At 46.6% G+C, this 23,790-nt stretch overlaps 1 protein-coding gene across 1 annotated transcript in view; it reads left to right on the top strand.

Moving 5' to 3' along the window:
* Positions 1-23,321, top strand: part of LOC147665677 (stonin-2-like) — a 58,241-nt gene extending 34,920 nt beyond the window's left edge. The window contains exons 3-4 of the mRNA XM_086949603.1: positions 21,133-21,354; positions 23,188-23,321. Of these exons, the coding sequence (XP_086805729.1) occupies positions 21,133-21,354; positions 23,188-23,321 (356 nt within the window). The remainder of the gene's footprint in view (positions 1-21,132; positions 21,355-23,187) is intronic.
* The last annotated feature ends 469 nt before the right edge of the window (positions 23,322-23,790 follow it).

Genomic DNA, 23,790 nt, shown 5'->3' with positions numbered 1-23,790 from the left:
TCTCATCGGAAACAATGCATCGCCTCTGCTGCACCTTGCATCCTCAACACTGGACTTTGCATCACAAGTCCCTCCGATAGGATCTTTGGCATTGACTCATCAGGACCTTGCACCACAGCCTCATCGCATCTCAGAACTGACGCATTGTCTCGGCTGTGGGGTGCATCTTCGATGCAGATCCAAGCAATCGGTTGTTTCAGCTTGCCTAAATAAGTCCCTGTAGCCAGCCTGCACTTCATTGTGATTGGCCTGAATTTTTGACTTTGTCCCGGTCTGGTGATACCATATATCACAAACAGCTATTTTTGCTTCTAGGTGCTATGTTTACCTAAAACTTTTAAATTCAATATCTCAAGTTCTACTAATTGGATTTTTGACGTTTTGGTCTTGTATTATTAATTAAATTAAGCTCTATTTTTCTAACCGGTGTGGGATCTGTTGGGGGTGTTGAAAAATATTTTAACATAGTTTCTAAGGTTAAGCCTGACTGCTTTGTGCCAAGCTACCAGAAGGTGACCACAGGTTAATTTATGGTTTGACTGATTCTTACCATGACTAGGATTGTGGCTGTTGCTTGACTAGGGCTCAAACCCCAGTCAACCAACAATCCAATTTCTAACAGATATCCCTTGAATCTAATGTTGTAGTGGATTCAGTCAAACGAAGAATGGCAATAAAAACCTTTGAACTAAGTTTGTGAGTTAAACTGATATTTTGTACTTCTCTCCAAAGTGGGTGTTTCCCATAGCTTTGAAGTTGCATATTCCTGTTAGATTCTAAAGTTCATCCCAAGATAAATTATTTACCTAGGGAGAGGGGTCACTCAGTTAAATACTGAAATTCATACTGTCTTCTGTCTGGAAGTGTTTCAGTTTAGTTACAAAATAAATACGTAAGCATCTACCTCTGACCTAGCTTCGGCCATGATAAGGGTGTCTTTGTTCGCGAGCATTTGAGTGGGTAATGGGCTAAGGGGGGCCCTTTGCCACTACTTGAGAAAGGAGTCCTTGGTAAATATTACAAAAGAAGATCCTCACAACCATGGAATAAATTAATCACCTTAGAAGCCTTGACTGTATCTCCACAGAGCCAGGGTCCCTGTATCCTTTCATTATCTTTTCCAAATGCCAACTGAGTCAGAGTCAAACACACTCTCCTGATATTCTAAAAGGCTCTGGCCAGTCAGCCAATAACAACAATGGAGCAGCAGCACACTGCATTCACACGACATACATAAATCCTTGGTTGGAAAATGCAGCATTGTATTCACTTTCAAAGCCAGCAAACATGAACCAGATCTATGCTAGGAAAAACATTTAAAGAAGCCCTGTGCAAAACATGGTCTCTCTCAGGTACCACCATCATACCTGAATACATATCAGAACTTTATGAAAATGTGCACACCTGCTACAACATTACAACATAGTCTATCATAGTCTCATATTATGTACTATAGCAGAGCATAGCAATATAAAATAAAATAACCCAGCTGTGCTTTGTACGCTCTTAAGCAATAGTTGTCATGCCATTGTGGCACTTGGTCTCTGACAGCAGACCAGCCTGGATGATTTTCTTATAGGAAGCTGGAATGTTTACAATGCATTAGATTCAGTGTGCTGCAATATATGCTTTATTCTCAGGAAAATACTTTACCTGGACATCAGGGGCCCTATTGCATATAGGGCGCACTTTCCCTGTTCACTTCAAGTAGATGTGCCATGCGCAAACAGGGAAAGTGCACCCTATTATGTTGAATGTGCTACTTTCAGGCCAGCCGCAAACTCATGCTTCCTTGGGGGCAGTGCTTTCAAGTGAAATATGGAGTGCCTTTGAAGCAGCTGCTCCATGTTTCACTGCAGGCGGCAACATGCCTGCACCATTAAGAGAGGAGACAGATCCCATTGCAGGTTGATGCAGTGAGTGACTGTATCCACTTGCAAGGGAATGTCAGGGGGGTTCATGGGACCCTCTTTCTCCCCTACAGAGGGCGGCCATCAGGGGATGCTCTGATAGTGTGCCAGAAGAAGGCGCACTGTCCGTGCAGCTCCTGACAGCTTGTTTGCCTTTGGACCATGTCTATAATACAAAGCAGGCACAGAGGTAAAGGGATTACTTCATTTGCATGGGCCGTGCCCCCATGCAATTGAGGGAATGCCATCTGAGATTGCATTTGCACTACATGTGGGCCAGCACTATCTGTAGTATGGAATTTAATTTAATTTACTTTAATTTAGATTTGTGACTTGTAGAGCACATAGCTGCCCGAGGGCTTCCCAGCGCTAACAGACTGATGCTAGGCGAGGCTAGAATAAAGTTAGTGATACTGGTTAAACAACCACGTTTTGATTGACTTCCAGAATGCTGCTTCTTTACTCAAGATTCGCGATTCACGTGTTGATTAATTCCACAACTTGGGTGATAGGTGAGAGAAGGATCTGCCTCCCCCCCCCCCCTAGCTTTCCTGATTCCTGTCGTTTTTATCAGTCGTTCGGAGCCGGATCTCAGGCTCCTATTTGGGACATATGGGGTCACCAGGTTTCTGACTTTTCTTGGACCCAGGTTGTGTAACGCTCTGTGCGTCACAACCGGTACCTTGAATTTTATTTGGGCCTCCACCGGGAGCCAGTGGAGTACTTTGAGATGCTTACTGGCTGACTCCTGGATTGGGGCCTTGCACAGCAGCCTTGCTGCTGCATTCTGGACCACCTGAAGTCTGTTAATCACGTATTTCGGCGCCCCCTAGGAAAAGTGAGCTTCCGTAGTCCAGGACTGACGTTACCAAGGAGTGGACTACTGCCTTTCTAAGCTGTATGGGAATACACTCCAGTGTTTTTCGGAGCGTTCTAAGTAGTCCGAAACAGATTTTTGCTACTTTCTTGGCTTGTGTCACCATTGATAGATCCTTTTTGAGCCAGAAGCCCAGATTTTTGATAGTCCTTCAGAGTGGGTGGGCTGCCAAGGCAGTTGGGCCAGCTTATTGACGGCCTAAAGTCTGCCGTATTCCCAAGGACCATGATCTCCATTTTGTCCTTGTTCAGTTTTAAGCTGCTGTTTGTCATCCATTCCGTTACTCTCTCCATACAGGGAGCTAGCCTGTCGGAGTCCCAATTGGTACTGGCGTCTAAGGAAATCACCAACTGGATATCATTGGCGTAGGATGTCAAAGAAACATCAAACTCTTGGGCAATCCGTGATAGTGGCTCCATGTGAACATTAAAAAGTTTGGGACTCAGCAAGGAGCCCTATGGCACCCTGCAAGTCAGCGGCATTGTGATGGAGAGGAGATTGTTTTCCATAACTTGGAAAGGTCGCCACTCTAGAAATGAAGCCAGCCACTGTATAGTGTTACCTTGGACACCGATGGCCGATAGTCTATTTCGCAAAATGTGGTGGTCCACAATGTCGAAGGCTGCACTCCGGTCCAGGAGTAGCAAAGCTGCTGAGCTTCCCTGGTTCAGCGACATTTTGAGTTCCTCTACCACTGTTAATAGAGCTGATTCTGTGCACGAAATTCCATCTGCATGGAGTGGAGGCATTTGTTTGTTTCCAAGAACTCTGTCAACACTCAATTTATGTGTTTTCCAGCAGCTTCCCAACAAATGGTAGCATCGAGGTGGGTCGGTAGTTCCCTATTTGCGCTGGATCTGTGTTGGTTATGCATGCTTCCATGGCACTGGTACTACACCCAACTCAAGAGACAGGTTCATGATCTTAACTAGTGTAGGGAGGAGGGTAGTTGTGACTTTTTGGACAATGTACGATGGGCTAGGTCTAGTGGCGAGCCTGACCTCAACTTAGCCATCAGTAGTTTCACATCCTCCGCGTTAACTGGGGGGAGGTTAATGATGGTTTGTGGGGGGCGGTCTCTACTTAATACCCTTCCTACTTTGTGGGTATTTCTCTCCCAGTCCTGAAAGTGCTGTAGGTGTCCGTAACTTTTGTGAGGAAGTAGGTGGTTAGGTCATTGCACCTCTCCTCCGAGGCCTTCGTTGATTGAGCGTCTTGTGCTGGAGAGGTTAGGGCCATAACTACTGTGATTCCAGTCCCTTTCAATTTTTTTGCAGTTTTTATTTAAGTAGAGTAGTTGGGGGTTAAAGCATGGCACCATTATGGGTCTGGCTTGGGATTTAAATGAGGTTTTGGGGGCTATTTTGTCCAGTGATTGAGTAATCTAAGTTTCCCAACTAGAATATGCTTCTTCAACTGTTACCTGTGTCTTGGTGTTCAGTGTGGCCATGTCCGCTAGGAAATTCCCTCAGGCCTCTGCATTCAACTTGGCCCAGCTTCTTTTCTTCATATCTACTGCAGGAGTGGCCTTACCCTGCTCTCTTGCTCTATCACCTAGATTAAATGGAATGAGATGGTGATCTGACCAGGGCACTGGTATTGTAGGAGCATCTTCGATGTTAGTGTCATTTGATATTACCAAATCCAGTATATGGCCCTTGCTATGTGTGGCAGACGTGACCAACTGGGAGAGTTACAGGCCCTCGAGATCTACCAGCAGCCTTTTGATGCTGTGGAGGTTCTGGTCCTCCAAGTGGTTTAGGTCCACTACTATAGTAATATAGTTTAGGTCCACTACTATAGTAATATAGTTTTTCTATACCAATATGCTAGCGAGAAAATCAACAAGGCTGTTTAGAAACTCTCCATAGGGGCCTGGTGGTCTATAAGTTAGGAGCCCCGAAAAGGTGTTTGTAGGTGATATGGAAATTGAAAATTGGAGGCTTTCACACCCCTGGATGGGGAGGGCATTGGTGATGCGGTTAAACACATTTTTTATCAAAATGGCCAATTCATCCCCCACCGGCCATGTACGATCCAACCTGAATATTTGGTATCCTGGAGGGAGGGCCGTTACAATGTCTGGGGTGGAACTTTCAGTGAACCAACTTTCTGTAATAAATAAGACATTTAAATTGGCATCCTCTAACAGGCAAATTTCAGTTTTGTGTTTGGGCAGTGAACGGCAATTAATCAAGCCTAGCCTCCATGCCTGCAACTCCTGGTGCATGCTGGGCTTGATCGTCCCGTACTCGGACGGCGCTTTTATCTCCAGGTTACAATATTGACAGACCTTATCAGGTGTTTGCTCACTTCCAAATTCCCAGCCCTTATCGCATCCCGCTTCACATGGGGGTTAAAACTGTGTGATTCCTTACCGGAATATGTGATCCGTATGATTTGGGCGGGGTGCCCGGCCCCTGGGGCTGTTCGTGCTACACACATGTTTGCAGCCCATTCTGTAACACCAATGTGACCCAGTGGTGCACAAAGCTGGTGCACATGGCTATTGTGCCCCCAGGGCGCTTTCTATGATACTGCCCCAGGAGATTTTTTGATTTGAAGAAGTCAATTTAATTGTGGTTGAATATATAGGACCTGATCTAGATCTTGGTGGACAGGTTACTTCGTCACAACGGTGCCGGATATCCCATCCGCTGAAATATAAATCCCACTATAGCCTACGGGATTTATATTTCAGTGGACAGGATATCCGTCACCGTTGAGACTGAGTACCCCATCCACCAAGATCTAAATCAGGCCCATAGTGTTTCTAGGAAGCTGTATTTTTAATGAGATGTGTCTTTGTAGGAAGATGCATCGGATCTGGCTAAGGAGATGGTGTCTTTTTCATAAAGTAAAATAACTAAATTGTGCATGCTACAGTTGGTGACATGTTTACATGTTGCTTGCTCCGCAAAATGGGGTGCCATGGAAGATTGTGGGACTGCTTCTGGCCCAGGTATTGCTTTTTCATTAAAAGAATATACACGTTTTTCTTTGGGATCAGCATCTCAATCTCTACTTCCATACCATAGTGCTTGATTGCCTTTGCAGAAACCTGGGTCTGAACAATGTTGAATTAAGCACCACACAGGTGTATTCCTACTTTCACCCTTGACCACTTCCAAAAATCATTGGTCTCTTAAGATATCTGCCTGTGATTTTTCCTTCCCCTGCTGGGGGAGGGGAAGTGGGTTGGAGGTAATATTGAAGAACCAGGGTTTAACCCAGCGGCGTCAGGGGCACGCCTAAGATCTTAGAGTTCACCTGTCTTGGTATACAGAGACACGGAATACTTTTGGATGGCATCAGAGACCAAGTTTATTAGCTGCAGCTAGTAACAGTGATCCTAGAAATACATCACGGTGTAAATTCTCAGGAGACTGCTCATTTTACTAAGGCGAGACGTCTCCTTTTATACCCATTATTCACATTATAAATGTACTCCCACTGCACAAAATTCTAGCCAATAAGGTACATTTTCAAACAAAGTATCACATAACAAAAACTCAATTTACAGTATCCCAACCCAAAAGTTAATTATTAGGAATGTCCCAAATTCAATCTCCACAAGCCGGACAAACCTATAATTGAAAGCATAACCCATGTAATGAAGAAACATAAAAAAGAAACAGTAACAGATGCTGAACAAGATAAGGCATGTGCAAGGAAACATTGATTGGCAATCTCAGACAAAGATCGATCAGGGAAATTGGCTTTGCGAGGTCAGTTTCAGGTGAAGAGGTCAGTTTCTTACAGTTCATTTCAGAGTAAAAAGAAACCTAGTTAATGTATACACTTTGTTCGCCAGGCTACCTTCACAGGCCTACGTGAGGGCAACACAAAATGGTGGCACAGAACAAAATGGAGTCAGACTCGAGAATTACAAAACCTCAATATGCACAATGTGGCCTGTGGTCTGGCAACTGAGGTCAAAGTATGCTATAATTCTTGATCCCCAAGGATTTGTGTTCTTTCATCGATGACAGGATCTCATGAGTCTAGTTTGTTACACACGTCTCCATTATTGGTTGAATATCTTCTTTCTCCGTTGCTGACTCTAAAGTCCCACCTCTGCACCAACTCATCCCTCACTTTTTGGTGGCACTTCTTCTTGGATTCCTTATGCAGTGCACAGTCTGTCATCAATTCTTACAGTGAATCACACATCATCTTCAATTGTACTTGCAACATGGAGATAAGACCAGGGATTTTAAGGATATAACTTGAACCTTCCTTCTGTCACATTGGATGGTGATCACCAGGTGATCACCACCTCATTCGCCTGACCCACTACTTGGAGATATCCTCATTCAGCTGGATTTTCAAGCAATTCTCTTTGGGAAACTCATCATGTTAGTTACACCTCCATAGTGGGTCCCGACGCACTTCGCCCTAGACATATCTCTCAAATTTGAAAACAAAGAAAGTTAACCTCTGTTGTATCTAATGTTACCAGTTGCACCATCAAATTGCTGCAGCCAATCCCCTGATCCCTAACTGGGTCCCGGGATTGTTCTTCTATTATTTCTCTATTTTCCCCTAAACCTACCCATAATATGTGCAACAGCATGCATTTATTTTTGCAAGTCACTCTTTTAGCCCTGCATGGCCCCCTTGAGGTCCATATTGGTCAATAACAAGAACAGTCTGAAATAAAACTGCCAGTCTCATCTTCGTTTTTAAAATATGCCATCTCACGATCTCGCACTACCTCGTCTCATGCAACTCTTCTATGCCAATCCTTACTTTTAGCTGGTAAGTTCCATGCAATCAACCTTCAGACCAGCAGATGGTCAATATGGTCTCAGGTCAGTCTCTCTTCCCTTGCTTACTTGAACATTATTGGCAATATGAATATTGACTGTGCACTTGGCTAGAAGCAAACCTCCCTGTTGAGAGAGGGAAGAAGCATGCTAATCGTGTTGTGGGAGTGACTGTCCAGGAGGAGCAAGATACAATGGGCCTGCAGGATCGGAGGATTATAGAGAGAGACCTATGCTCACTGGTGTCGGCGGGCTAGAGACTCCTGTGTCTCCCCGTTGGAATCGTGAAGACATAGCCCAGAATAGCTGCCTCGCCTGAAGTTGGTTGGTCCACTGTTGCTGTGACACTGGCGAGCTAAACAAGATGTAATACTGTCCAATCAACTAAGTCTGACATTGTCCTAGAAAAGAGCAATAAAGTCCAAACTTCTAGGCCACAACTTCTCTGCACGAGATAACAAGTACCTCCAGAATTCTTTCTCTTACAAGCATCTCCCTTAATTTTTGGTATGCTCTCAATGAATGTGGTAGGAGTTGTTTAGATGTTATGTTCATCCTGTCTAGGGACTTCAGCTTTAACTCATTGATGACACTCAAGGAGATTGAAGCACGTCTAGTATTGCTTGTTACCCCATGCAGAGAGGATGTCTCCTAGTAGTACCGATATTGTTTGTTGTGGAGTGGGTGGTCAGCCTAGGATATGCCATCTTTTACAAGCATTCAAACAATCTAAAACAAAGTATGGAAGGCTGACTGTGACAAGTACTCCATAGGCTCCTCCTTAAAATCTTCAGGTCTGTGTGACCTGTTGGAAGTGGAGCGGTACAAAAGGGGGTGGTGATGGACGGAGCATCTGAATCAATCAAACACTCACACCCAGTCAAAAGATCTGGGTTTAATCCATCACCGTTCTTTAGCCCACTCTGCCACCCCAGTTCAGACATGGCTATATGCAAATCAGTCTGACCTTGTGTCTCATGGGAACAGTCCTGCCCGAACTGACAAGCCATGTCTTCCCTGGACCGGAAACAAGCTTCCGAGGACCGGTTTCTGGCATTCCAGCCGTCTTCAGCCCGGCTTGCTTGAATCCAGTGGCAAAGTGAGCAAGGGACTCGCGTCTGAGCATACCCTGCCACACTTATGGTGGCCAAAAACGGTACAAAAGGGGAAGTGGAAGCACGACTTCACCGCCTCCTTCAATCTAGAGGGCGGGCTCCCTTTAGTTGCTCCTCTTTTCTTAATGAGCGACTGGCCATCTTGGATGTTCTCTTTAGTCATGAAGAAGGGGCATGGGCGTATATTTGATCTTTGCTCACCCAAAGGGACTTATTGAAGATTGGCCATATGGGCAAAAAAAAAATTCCAGTGCCTCGCCACTCACATCTTCTGATCAGTCTGTGTTTGAATAACTGTCAAAAACTGCAATTCATTGTGCATTTCCCGCTAAGTGTTCAGAGGTTCCTTCGCGAGCACACTGCCTCGCTTCACCTGGCTGCTCTCTAATATCCCACATTAAGTCGATCAGCAGCTCAGGAACTGAGTATAGTATTTACTGCAATTTTAATTCTATGAGTGAAATGAAATTAAATGAAAAGACCATTTGTAAAGCGTGTTAGCTACCCTGAGGCTGCTTAAGGTCTATAAGGGATTATTGAAAAGCAGAGTTTTTAGGAGTTTGCAGAAAGGTAGTAGGTTGGGCTATGTCGGCATGTGGAGGGGAAGAGAGTTCCACAGTTTGGCTGAATTGTAGGCAAATGTACGGCCACCACACCTTGTTCTCTTGACTTTGGGGACTAGGGCGAGGAAGGAAGATGCCGAACGAAGCTGTCTGTTCGGTTGGTAGGGAGTAATCAGTGATTGGCTGATGGCCGGGCCAGTCTTCCAGAAAGCCCTGTGGGCAATGCACAGGGCCTTAAATTGAATTATTTCCCTAACTGGGAGCCAGTGCAGGCTCTTTAGTACTGGATAGGTTGACTGCCGATGGGGGATCCGAAGGAGTGTGCAGGCTGCACAGTTTTGAATAATCTGAAGTTTACAGGTAGTAGATTGATGGGTCCCTAAGAAGAGGGCATTCCCGTAGTCCAGGCGGGACAAGATGAGGCCCTGGACCATGATTTGTTTTGTCTGAAATGGGAGTAGGGGAAGGATTTTTCGTAATAGCCTGAGCAGGCCATAGCAGGAGGCTGAAAAATTAAGAGAGTGGTCCAGCCAGATGCCTAGGCTTTTAATTGTGTTTTTTTGGGGCTGGAGCGGGGCCAAAGCAAGTGGGCCACAGTAGATTCGCATTGAATGAGGGAGTATTTCCTAATAGCATGAGTTCAATTTTAGACAGGAAAATGTCATCCAACTGGCCACCTCCTCTAGACAGCTGCTTAGGTTGGTTGGAGAGATGTTTGGCTGATTGAGGGCCACCACTAGCTGAGTGTCGTCAGCATAGGTGATGATTTTTATGCCGAAAGGACGGACAATCTCAGCAAGGGGGCTCATATATATGTTGAACAGTGTGGGGCTCAGGGAGGAGCCCTGAGGATAACCACAACTGAGTGGCAAACTGATGGAGCCGATATCGTCCTCAAAAACCTGAAAGGAGCAGTCAGCTAGGAGCGACCTAAACTAGATGATGGCATTTCCTGACACTCCTAAGTTCATAAGTCGATGGATCAGTATGTCAATGGTTTACAGTGTTGAATGTGGCACTTAGGTCGAGGAGGATGATTACTGCAGATCCTCCTTGATCAAGGATTTTCCTAGCCTCTTCGGTTACTGTGAGGAGGGCGGTTTCGGTTCCATGCTGGAGACGGAAACCAGTCTGGGAGAGATCAAGTAGGTGATTACTTTCCAAAAATTCTCAGACAACAAAGAGGAGACTGGGCTGTTCCTGAAGGAAGGAGAAGACGGTCACTAGGTGTAAAGGGCAGTACTTCGTGGAGAACTAACCCTGGGTATCCATTGTGTTGGATATATTGGCCTCACACACCCTTGCGAGTGTCATGCTTCATCATAGGCGATGCTCCTCGTTGGGTAGGCGGTGCAATACCCAACGGGCACACCTCAAAGAGGAGATCTTTTATCTAACTGCCTATGGGTGAAGTGTGGGTAAGGGGCCAGGATAGAGTAGATGGTGTGGGTGAGGATAAAAGGAGGCACAAGGTACCGGAAAACAATTTTATTCTGGTTGTCCTCTGCCGCATTCAAAATAAAGATTAGTCTGTCCTCGCTAGAACTTAAGTTTCCAATGCGAGACAGTACTAAAACTCTACCAGTACCGAGTTGACATATTTCTCCAGAATCTTGCTCAGCCATGGTAGCAGGGAGATCGGTCGATAGTTACTAGGATTGTCATGGTCAAGGTTAGGCTTTTTTAGAAGAGCCTTGACCACGGCACGCTTCCAGGGGGGGGGGACAATGCCAGAGGAGATGGAGTCATTGAGCAGATCGAGAGTAGTAGGAAAAATGTTTCCTATGACCAGCAGCAAGGCACGTGGAGGTGCCGGGTCAAGGGGGGAGCTGGATTTTATTCGCTGCATGATGGAGTCTAACGTAGTGGGATCAAGAATGGGGAGGAAATCCAGAGTGGCTGAGGGTTGAGGTCCTGAGTTTATGGTAGTGGCCAGGGCTGGATCCGGCTGAGTGAGGGGAAAGGAGGTATATCTTTTTTGTATTTTCTGGAGAAAGAAGTCTGCCAGATTATTGCATCGGGTTTGAGCATCAATTGGATTGGGGGCTTTCTGAGGAAGTTTGAGGAGAGTTTTGGCAATTCGATAGATTTCCTTGGGGGACGAAGCAGCTACCTTAATTTTTTCTTCATAGAAGACTGCTTGAGAGGCTTTGATTTCATCTTTATAGGTTTTTATTGCCTCCCTTTACGCAAATTTACTAGTAGGGGAGTACAATATCGTTTAAGTCCGCCTAAATTGGAGGTATAACAGGGAGAGGTTGTGGCACTCCGTTTTGTTTGAGAGGATTTAATGGGGAGCACAGCTTCTAAGGAACTGTGGATCCAGCTATTCTAGTCCTCATCAGCTGCGATGGGGTTGGGGTTGCTGGAATGTCTAGGGGCTTCAAGGGCTGGCTTCCAGAGTTCCAGGGGTAGTTGAGATCAGTTACGTTCCCTAAGAATGATTGTGTTAGTGGGGGAATGAGAGTCGGAAGTAACCCAGGACAGGGGCATCAGAAAATGATCGGACCAAGAAAGCGGGGATGGAATTCCCGTTCTGAGCTCTGTGCAGTTGCTAAAAACAGGGTCAAGTAGATGACCTTTGATATGGGTGGGTCCGAATGTTAGCTGTTTGAGTTGTAGTGCAGAAAGGCTCATAGTCAGTTCTCTGCCAGTGTGGTTGGAGGAATCATCTAGATGGATATTGAGATCCCCTAATTGTGAGAAGTTAGATGGCACACAATTCCAAATTCGCTATGATGGGGGGGCGGGGGGCTTTGAGAAACTGCCTAAGGGCCCCAGGTGGGTGATAAATAAGGGATGTATGACGTTACATCGCAAACTTTTACAACGCACACCATTACAACGCAATTTTTACAACGCAGGATCCTTTACAACGGAAGCCTTTACAACGCATGACATTACATAGCAGATGCTATTACAACGCATGCCATTACAACGTAAGTCTAGGTAAGTATATTATTTTTTAACAAATGTAATTAATAAATATTGACTTAATTTAATTTATTAAATACATTTTTGTTAGTATATTTGTAAATATATTTAAATATTTTTTTTAAATAGTGTAGGTGTATAAAAATAATATTTAAAATCCAGTTAGTGTAAAACCCAAACCCAGCCCTGAACCCTAAAAATACCCCTGTACCCCATAACCCAAACCCAGCCCTGAACCCTAAAAATACCCCTCTACCCCATAACCCAACCCAGCCCTGAACCCTAAAAAATACCCCTGTACCCCAAAACCCAAACCCAGCCCTGAACCCTAAAAATACCCCTGTACCCCATAACCCAAACCCAGCGTTGAATCCAAAAAATACCCCTGTTCCCCATAACCCAAACCCAGCCCTGAACCTAAAAATACCCCTGTACCCCATAACCCAAACCCAGCCCTGAACCCTAAAAATACCCCTGTACCCCATAACCCAAACCCAGCCCTGAACCCTAAAAATACCCTTGTACCCCATAACCCAAACCCAGCCCTGAACCCTAAAAATACCCCTGTACCCCATAACCCAAACCCAGCCCTGAACCCTAAAAATACCCCTGTACCCCAAAACCCAAACCCAGCCCTGAACCCTATAAATACCCCTGTACCCCATAACCCAAACCCAGCCTTGAACCCTAAAAATACCCCTGTACCCCATAACCCAAAACTAAATATATACTATTACTTTAATAAATTTATTTAATTTAAATTTAAAAATAAATGATTAAATAAAATGACATACTTACCAATACTTACGTTGTAATGGCATGCGTTGTAAAAGCATCTGCTGTGTAATGTCATGCGTTGTAAAGGCATTCGTTGTAAAGGATCCTGCGTTGTAATGGTGTGCGCTGTAACAGAATGCGTTGTAAAAGTTGCATTGTAATTGTTGTTTCCCATAAATAAGTAGCCCAGAGTAGGTAGTTGTGGGGGAGAAATCAATGGCGAAAGATAAACTTTCACAATTTGGTACCAGGTTAGGGAGACTGCTGCAATTTAAGAGGTCTTTAAAAATATTTGCTAGGCCTCCTCCTCTGCCCTCTTTGCGATCCTCTTGTTGTATGTGGTATCGGTGAGGAGGGAGTGGGGACTGTATCTCCTAGGATACGGATGCAAACTTGCAGGGGTTGTGGCCCCTGGCATCATCTGGGCGCAGATGGGCGCAGACGGGCTTGCCTTTGGCGCACTCCTGACACACCTGCTGTGCGCGTCCACTGCGCGTGGGGAATGGCATCCGATTAAGTAGAAGATGAAAGCTCCGCCCCCTCCGGTCTCCAACCCGGAAGAGAGGAATTGGGCTGGAGCATTACCGATACTCCCTCCACTCAAACGGGACAAAGACCCATGGTGGACCGGGGAGCAGAGCGGTACAGAGCACAAAATACAAGAAACAACAACAGTTTTAAAAAGGCACTAGACTTTCTTGCGTTATTTAAAAAAAAAAAAATTAAAGCGCTATGAGAACGGGTGTAGAAGCATGTAGGAGAAGTAAACAATAGCTCTGCTATTTCTTTAATCTCTTTGAATGTGGGATCCAAACACATTCCATTATTATTAATTTCGCCAGATCCTCTTTCTTAACCCAGTGTCCTGTGGTGAGCGCTCTAGTCTATGAGCGTGTACGCGATGACGCGTCACGCCATAGACTGGAGCGTCCGGCGCGCGCATGCGCAGAGGGAAAAAGGAGAAGGCGCGAACGGGGAGAAACGACAGTTGGCGGCCGGAGCTGGCGATAGTTAGACGCTCGGCGCACTAGCTCTGTGTACTTACAATAATCCCCAATAAATCAGTGTTGTACTCACCTTGGCTCAAGAGTGTGATTTGTGGGGGAAGGAGCAGACATTACATTGGCGACGAGGATGGGATCAAGAACACCACCGTGCACAGAAGACAGGAGCTGCACCCCCCAACAGCCCCACACCAGCCAGAGGGACAGAACAACAGCCAGCACGAGCATAGGGCGTGGCAGCAGCGCAGAGGCAACTGGAAAGCCAGGATACAGCATATTCTTCCAGGTCAGTGCTGCCCAAGGGAACAGAACCAACAGCCAGCACCCTGGCAACCAAAGGCATCACCCCCAAGTCAGAGGAAGAGGCACAGGCAGATAACCCCACGCTGCCCACAAGGGACAGTACCCCAGGTAGTCCCAGGAGTCAAGGGGACGCTGCAGGGAGTGCAGGAGCATCCAGGGAGTCCAACCAGCCCAGTGCTCAGGTGGCAGACCCCAGAGGTGAAGCCAGAATGGCAAATCAAGCCTCAGCCCTGATGGCACCGGTGCCATTCCTGCCCAGGCCGGGTGAGCCGCAGTTAAAATGGGAGGACTGGAAAGAATACTTTCTAAATTACATTGAAGCTCTGGAAGATGAGAGTGAAGGGGAATACACCCCGGCAAGACGAAAGAGACTGTTGCTCCACAATTTAGGCCCAGAAGGGGTGAGGGTGTTCAAGAATCTAGTACCCAAGGAGAGGGGTGCAACAGAGACAGACGTCTTCAAGAATGCACTGGACGACTTGGACAGCCATTACCGCCCAGCAGTTTGCGTCTCCATAGATCGCTACAACTTTCAGCAGAGAAAACAAGAGGCGGGCGAATCCATTGACGATTATGTGGCAGCCCTCCGACGCCTGGCCATCACGTGTCAGTATGGTGTTCTCCAAGATGAATACATAAAAGATCAGATCGTGATGCATACAACCAGCAGAGCCGTCCAGGACAAGTTATGGGCGATGAACGAGACGTCTCTCAAGGAAGTGGTGGCGATGGTCAAGAAAGCAGAAATGTCAAAACGAGGCGCCGATGCAGCAAAAAGAGAAAGCGTGCCGAAGCAAATGATCAACAAGATTGATGAGGCACCACAGTCCAATAATCCCAAAAGCAGGTATGGAGACCAGAGGAGAGACACAAGAGGGATGGGTAAACAAACGGTTCGCCCCAGCCCTAGCAGTAAGTTTGCGTGCTACAGGTGTGGCAGCACGGCGCATGCGGCCCAGGACCAACGATGTCCCGCGTTCCGAGCTAGGTGCTCGTTCTGTGGCCTGACTGGCCATTTTGAAAAGGTGTGTCGGAAGAAGGGGACGAAATCCACTGTCAAGTGTGTAGAAGCAGCCACTGCCGATGTGAGCGGAGAAGATGACCTAGATGAGGACGATTTGGTGCTGTGCATCGAGGACCAAGTGCTGGAGGTGGCAGGGAAGCGCAGTGATAAGCCCCGTACGGACATGCTCATAGGAGGGGTGAAAGTACACGTGGCGGTCGATTCAGGATCCCCCTGGACCATTGTGCAAAGGTCCATCTGGGAAGAAGACTTTGCACCGGTCGTGGGGCCAGACTTATGGCCTCCGGACATCAGGCCCATTTCGTATACAGAGAATACCATCCCCCTGGTGGGGTGCCGGGACTTCGAGTTCGAATTCAGAGGGAGGTCGGCCACGTGCACCCTGTATGTGGCGGAGAAAGGCCCATCGGTTCTGGGATGGAGAGACGCCGGGGACCTAGGCATCATACTCAATCCTGGGGGGAAGGAACAGATATTATTGACGGATGAATGGCCCCTCCACAAAGATGAGGACTGGAAATCGGCATACCCCAAGGTCTTTGAGGGCACAGTGGGCAAACTGGACAAATTCGTGCACAAAATGGTCCTCAAGGAGGGAGCAGAACCAGTGGTACACAAGGTCCGGAACATACCCATATCCACGAGCGGGGCGGTACAACAAGAATTGCTGAGGCTGGAGGAGCAAGGCATTATAGAGCCGGTGGACAGTGCGGAATGGCTTTCGCCCTTGGTGGTGGTCAAGAAACCAAATGGCAAAGTCCGTCTCTGCGTGGACCTTCGTGAGCTCAACAAGAATCTCGTCGTGGAGAGATTTCCACTTCCCAGAATCGAGGAGATGCTGGCGAAAACGAAAGGAGTCACCCATTTCTCCACCATAGATCTGACGTCTGCATACTACCAGATAGAGCTGCACCCTACGAGTAGGAAGTACACATCCTTTATCACACCTTTCGGGTGTTACCAATTCAGGAGGATGCCCTTCGGCCTGGCATCCGCTGCGGCCGTATTCCAGAAGCTGATGCATAGACTATTCAAGGACATCTCAGGGGTGCAGTATTTTCAAGATGACATCTTGGTGATGGGCTCCTCCAAAGGAGATCACGACAAAAAGCTGCATAGGGTCCTTGGAGTGCTGCAAAACAAAGGCATGACGGCGGAATGGAGCAAATGTAGAATTGGGACTCAATCAGTAACATACTTAGGTCACGAAATAGGGACACATGGCATCTCACCGAAAGAACAGAATGTGCAGGCAATCAGGAATGCCAAAGCCCCATGCACCAAGGAAGAAGTACGGTCGTTCCTGGGAATGGCCGAGTATTATAGCAAATTTGTGAGACACTTTGCCACCAGAACATACAAGATGAGGCAACTGATCAGAGACAAGACCAAGTTCGAGTGGGATACGGAAGCACAATTGGAATTTGACACGATCAAGGATTGCATCAGCCACGCTGTCCCGCTACAAGGGTACATGCCCACTGGCAAGACCACAGTGACAACAGACGCGAGCGACAAAGGCTTGGGGGCGGTCTTGGCACAGGAAAGAGAAGATGGGTCCACGGAGACGATCAGCTTTGCGTCACGAGCGCTATCTCCAACGGAACAGAGGTACAGCGTTATCAAAAAGGAGATGCTGGCAGTCACCTGGGCAATGAACAAGTTTAGGCAGTTTATATGGGGCACCAGATTTAAACTCCAAACAGATCACAAGCCACTCATCAAAGTATTGACGTCCTCGGGCCATGATACGGCGACCCCAAGAATTGCAAAAATGACTCTGAAACTACTAGACTACACCTATGACGTGGAATATCTGCCAGGAACACAAAACAGGGTTGCTGATTACCTCAGCCGGGATGCAGCTATGGAGGATGCGCCGGAGGAGGCCCCGGACGGGGAGGAGATGGTAGCCAGCATGGAAGACCACGAGACAACGATCAGTGCCCAGGAATGGGAGGCTGCCTACGAACTGGATGCGGAGAAAGCGGAGGTAAAAAAGCACCTCACTTCCGGTTGGCCGGACAAAAAGAAGCTCGCAGAGGGAGTGCGGAGGTTCTTTGAGATGAGAGAAGAACTGTCCCTAAGTGATTCGGGGATTTTCTTGTATAGAGGCGATAGGGTCGTGCCTCCAGAGTCCCTGATACCCAAACTGTTGAAGCAGCTGCACGAAGGTCATTTGGGCATTGTAAAAACCAAGGCACGAGTCAAGCAGATGTACTGGTGGCCGGGTATGGATGCCCACATTGAAAGGCAAGTGAGGGAGTGCGGGCAGTGCCAAGGAGCAGACAAGGTGTTACGACCACTCAGACCAGCATTGGGGAAGTTCGACACCCCGCAAAGTCCCTGGGAGAATGTGGCTATAGACATACTGGGGCCCATCCTGGACAGCAGAGGCGTGAACAAATATATATGTGTCATGATGGATAAGTATTCCAAATGGCCTGAAGTGGACATACAAGAATCGATGGAAACGGACACAATACTGAAGTTTCTGACGTCTGTGTTCTTGAGAGAAGGAATACCCAAATCCATTCTCAGTGACAATGGACCGCAATTTGTATCGGACAAATGGGTCCGATTTATGAGGAGGAACGGGATCGAGTCAAGGCACACGGCCGTCTATCACCCAGCATGCAACGGTCAAGTGGAGCGGTTTAACCGCGTGCTTATGGGGTCCATACAGGCAGCCATCTCACAGGGAAAAGACTGGGAGACCGAAGTGATGAGCATGCTGTGGGCCTACAGGATCACCCCCACAGCGGTGGGGTACAGCCCGTTCCAAGTGCTAAGAGGACGACATCCTTTCACACGGGACAACGTAGTGTGGAGGGAAAAGACCATCACCAGCAAGTGGTCCCCTGCAGTGGTGCAGCACAACCTGGAGAAGGCCCAGAAGATCTATGCCGCCCACTACGACAAACGACGCAATGTGAAGGAAACAGGGCTGGAAGAAGGAGAGTGGGTCAGGGTCAAACTCCCTACCATGCAAAAGAAAGGTGAAAGCAAGTTCAGCCAGCCCTTACAAGTCAAGGAGGTGCGAGGCAGGGCGGCCCTCCTTAGCGACGGTAAGGTGTGGTCCCAAGATCGCATGGCCAGAGTTAACAAGATAATAGTGTGGCCCAAGTCCGAGGAGGAAGAGATACGGGTGGACTGCCAAGATGCAAGACCTCAACCAGAGCGCAGTGCAGTAGACCTGTGGGAAGGTGCAGGAGAGGACAATGAGGTGGAGGCGCCTAACACAGAGTCTACCGACAGAGAAGGGGCACCAGAGGGTGCAGCACAGAGAGGAGAGTCGAGAGATGGCGAGAGATCACGAAGTGAGGCAGAGGTGGAAGAGAACTTGCCGGTAAGACGCACTCGCAGCGGCAGGGCAGTCACTGCGCCCTCTCGATATAGAGACTTTATAATGGATGGACATTAGTCAGGGTTGACACCCTTCCGGTGCTCCACAGAGACACTGACTCTTGCGTTTAGGACACTCAGCCAGTTGGGGGGAAAGTTATCTTGTTTAAAATAAAAGGGGGGAGATATGTGGTGAGCGCTCTAGTCTATGAGCGTGTACGCGATGACGCGTCACGCCATAGACTGGAGCGTCCGGCGCGCGCATGCGCAGAGGGAAAAAGGAGAAGGCGCGAACGGGGAGAAACGACAGTTGGCGACCGGAGCTGGCGATAGTTAGACGCTCGGCGCCCTAGCTCTGTGTACTTACAATAATCCCCAATAAATCAGTGTTGTACTCACCTTGGCTCAAGAGTGTGATTTGTGGGGGAAGGAGCAGACATTACATGTCCGATTTGTAGTCAAGCCTCTCCTTAAACTCAATGCGGTCTAAGACTGACTTGTTCTTCTGCCCACAACCCCCCTCATAGTTCTAGACAACACATTCAAGTCTATCTGTGATCTCTTCCTTTGTCCCTACTCACGATATATTGCCAAATCTCCGAATAAATTAAAGTATCTTGGTCTGTCACCAGTGTTTCATTTGCAAAAAAAGAAGTGCCAGAGCTTTAATTTATTTGGAGATTTGGCAATATATCGTGAGTCCCAGTGTTAACAATAAAGTGCAGTTGCCGAGCACTGGAAACTACTGGCTCAAATTAAGCACTGTCTGGCTCTGTACTCTTCCAGCCATAACAGGCATTGATTGCCCCACTGCCTGATCCTTCATTCTAAGTTAGACAACAAACTGAATAATAGAAATGATAACAGCTAGGTTTTTTACAGCACGAAAGGAGAAACAGCCTGTTGCTATTTATCTCTAAAAAGAGCAGGTGTTATTACCTGGCTGTCTGCTACTCAATGTAGCAGAAAAGGATAAATGGTTGACTTGACTCTGACAAAATTCAAAACTGTGACCTCCAGGTTGAACACCTATAGCAAGTGCATTATCTCACTGAGTTACCTTGGCGACTATTCAATCCCTTCCACAGTGTTACCATCTGCCACAGATGGCTGCATCTCATTTTGGATCAAATCGAAAATGATGACACCAATTTGACTCCCCATGCTGGAAGAAATTCAGCAAGAGAAGGGATAAGGGAGCAGTGAGGATATGAAAATGGAACAAGAATACATGTTAGGATAAAAAAGGTAGGAATGTTAATACAGGCAAAGTATTCGGGTATAGGCAGGAGTAGTACTAGGGTGTAAGTAGAAGAGGTATTACAGTATTGGTAATTGCGGAGGTACTACTGTAGAGGCAGTGGTAGATGTGCAATTGTAAAGGTAGGGGAAGAGGCAGTTGGCTATAGACAGGACTAAGCGTACTGTGGTAGAGGACTGGGGATGGTGCTATCATGGTATTCAGATGCGCGAATTGTAGAAATACTGTAAAGCTAGTGGTCGCACTAGCTCAAAGCGAGGGGTAGAGGTGGTGGAGTAGATGGTAGGGATAGAGGCACTAAGGTATAGGTAGAGTGGCCTTTAAGGGGCATAGGTAGTGCTAAGATATTAGAGTATTGGCAGGGGTTGTGTTACTATTGTATAGGTAGGCAAAGAAGCCCTATGGTTTAGTTAGAGATACTCTGGAATAGGCAGGAGTAGCGACGCAAGGATATCGAAGGGGGGGATTCAAAATAATGAAAAAATCTTACCTTAAGCCGTCCGCGCCCCGCGTCGCGCTCCTCAGCTCTGCTGCTACAGATTAACACTTGCTCCCAGAATAACCTGCGGCCAATCCTGAAGCTGCTCTCACAGGAGAGAAGCTTCAGGATTGGCCTGAGTGCCCTCTATTGGCGCTCCAGGACAGACTAGGAGTCTGTGCCTGCTCTCTTCAACCCCAACAATGCAGCTGGGGTTGGAGAGTGGTTCAATGCGCATGATGGTTTGGCCAGTCTGAAACGGGCGGCCAAACCATCATGCGCAGTGAAGGGAATGCACTACCACTCCTCTCAGTGGCATCAGCCCCCAGGCCCTGCCCCCAAGACTCAGCAAGACAGGAGATTTAAAATTAAACAAGTGTCGTTTTATTTCCCTTTCCTGACATTTTTTTGGGGGGGCGACACCCCTCTGCCATAGCGGAGGAGCCGCTGCTGTTACTGACCTATCAATTTAGCCTTTGGTGGAGAGCAGGTAAAGTCCTCTTGTGGAAGCACTAGGGAGCCCAGTAAGTCTTGAGTAGTTTAATGAAAGCATGCAATTGTTTCAGTTACATTTAAATAATACAGATTTATTGGCTAAACTATTCATTCATTTATACAAGTGGAAAGTAAAACATGGTTACAGTTTGCCACTATAATTTGGAGCTTATATATTTCTATCCTTGCATACATTTGAGTAAATCAATTAGTTGTAAACCAAAGACTGATAGATCTTTTCATTCCAACCATATAAACATTAGATCATTTTTTTCAGCATTTTCCTTTAAGGCTGTGGACTACCAAGAAGTTCCTGCTGGTTCCTTTAGGAGGCATCCACTAACTTCTGAAAGTAGCTTCACCACCCACTCCCAAGACACCAGTAGCCCAAGCTTTGCTCCTTCGTACACAGACGTTCATTCAGTCACTACGGAGGAAACACCCGACCGAACCTCAGCAGCAGGATCTGCAGGTAATGGGTTTAGTGGTTCGACTGCAGGTATGTTATTTCTGATATCTCTTGTGATATTGGAGCACTTACAGAGTTTAGACATAGAATGGATTCTTCTTTCAAAATCTGTCCAAAAAACGACTAATCTCTAGCTTAGAGTGCGTTTGCCTTTGGGGTTATAAGTTAAATTACTAATATTTGATTTTGTTTCTTGAAACAATTAAATGTTTAATATCTACTTTGGATTTTGATTTGATTTAGAATTTTGTATAGCGCTCAAATGGCCTGAGGTGTTTTGGCACTGCTGCTCTACTAAACAGGAAGGGAGATATGAGGCTGAGATATGAAAGCGCTATATTGATTGAAAAGCCAAGTCTTTGTGGATTTCTGTAATGATAGTAAATCTGGGCATTTCCTTAAATTAGCGGGGAGGGAGTTCCATAGCTTTGCAATCCTCAGGACAAAACTCCTTCCTCCCATGAGGCTCGCTTGACCTTGGGTAATGCTAAGAATTTTGCATCTGAGGATCTGAGCCTCCTCTGAGGGATGTATCAGACAAATTTCTCATGAAGGTAGTGAAGTTCAATATTGTACAGTGGCTTAAACGCAATGCAGAGCGCCTTGAATCCCATCCTCCTTGCAACTGGGAGCCAATGTAATTTGATCAAGGCCTGTGATGCTGATTGATATTTTGGAATTCCTGTAGGAAGTCGGGCAGAGGCATTTTGCAGCATCTGGAGTTTTAGGAGAGAGTTTTCAAGATGCAGATGAAAAGGGCGTTTCCATAATCCAGTTGGTGCTGAGATAGATGGTGAATCATTTTGGTATCTTTTGATATGGTATAGTCCAGTCCCACCCGAACCAGTGATGTGGTAATTTGCAGCAGAGTGGACGCTTCCCAGAAGAAAAGTGCACTTGCCAATTTCTATCTATTAATGGCATGGAATGATGGAAGCCGCAATCCAGTCAGAGTACCAGGCTTTTTGAGAGTACCACTGCACTGAGAAAGTAAAATTTTCTACCAGAGTGAGGTTCCTTGGCAAATAACTCCTTAAGAGTGAGCAAAGGTGATAGAGACCTTATCAAGGTTGAGATGTGTTGGCGCCAATTGCAAAGGAGATGGAGTTGGGAGGTAAAGAATAGTTTGAGGCATTAGTTGTAACTGAATATTTCTTCCAGAGTGAGGTAGGATAATGCAGTTCTTTTCAAGAGTATGTCTGTGTGGTTGAAATCACTTCCCAAGAGGGTGCGAGCACCAAAGGTCACCCTGAAAGCAAAATAAAAGGAATTGAGTTGAAACATAGCTAGAAACAGGTTCAGTGATAGGGAACCCTTGCAATGTAAGGATGGATTTCGGAGAACTAATCTTGAGAGGGGTTACATGTTGGAGAAATTGTCAGATTGAGGAATAGGCAGACAGGTCCTTTATAGACTATATTCCACTTGATTGCTTCCCCATTCGTCTATGAGATTGTAATGGGAGGATGTTGTTGTCCTTCACAAGTGAGCTCGGATGGTATGCTGCAGCTCCAAAGTTTGCATCATATATTCATTGCTCTTCCCAGAATAGTAGTGATTAAGGACCGCTATAGATTGATACAGTTTAAGATTCTACACCGTGTATACTATACCAGGGTCCTCTTACATGGAATGGGGAGAGGGCCGCTTGAGAAGTGTCTGCAAGGTTGTATTCAGAGGGGTACGTTTCTTCACACACTGTGGGATTGTCTGAGTCTCCGCGAGTACTGGGAAGGGGTGACTTAAAGGGAGCCACGGACATTTGAATAGATCCAGGAGTGCTCCTGATATTCTTAGTGGTATGGAATGGATCAGACGTGTCTTCCTATCAGCGGCTTCTATTGAATCTTGCCTTCCTTCTAGCCAAGAGAAAAGTGGTGCGTAAATGGGGCTCCTCAGTGGTACTGCAGGTGAGAGATTGGGAAAGTGAAATTAATATTTCCTATTTGCAGGAAAGGGTGATATACAAGGGAAGAGGAAGCCCTCCCAAAAAGTGACAAACTTTGGCATGGGTGGACAGGTGAGGATTAGAGCAATCTGATACGACCCACGAGATAGGGGTGATAGGGAGGCCAGGCCCTTTGCTGCATGGGACCAGGACCACGCGCCTGCGAACCGCGTCTGACTACGAAGGAGGGGTGGCATCTTCCTCCGGGATGGGGGGCGCTGGGGGTGTAGATTTTGGAATGGTAACCAGAGGGTGGTGGGGAGGAAGCGTTACTGTCATTTGTTGTAGAAGAATGCTGCAATGTTAGAAAAAAGAAGTAAAATACGTTATAAATATATTCATTGCTCTCCTTGAGCAGCCTAACAAATATTCACCAGCAAGTTCAAAGGTCAGAATGCACTGTGCAGGTGGCTGGAAATGAAGTTAAGTATAAATCTAAATTAACCCAATTGGAAGCATAGAAAACAATGATTGATTTTACCATTAAACCTTAGATCAATACTCTAAGGAAGTGTCTA

This window comes from Lissotriton vulgaris, unplaced genomic scaffold (assembly GCF_964263255.1).
Source record: "Lissotriton vulgaris unplaced genomic scaffold, aLisVul1.2 SCAFFOLD_1655, whole genome shotgun sequence".
In the NCBI taxonomy this organism is placed as follows: Eukaryota; Metazoa; Chordata; class Amphibia; order Caudata; family Salamandridae; genus Lissotriton; species Lissotriton vulgaris.
This window is presented reverse-complemented; position numbering and strand designations above follow the sequence as displayed.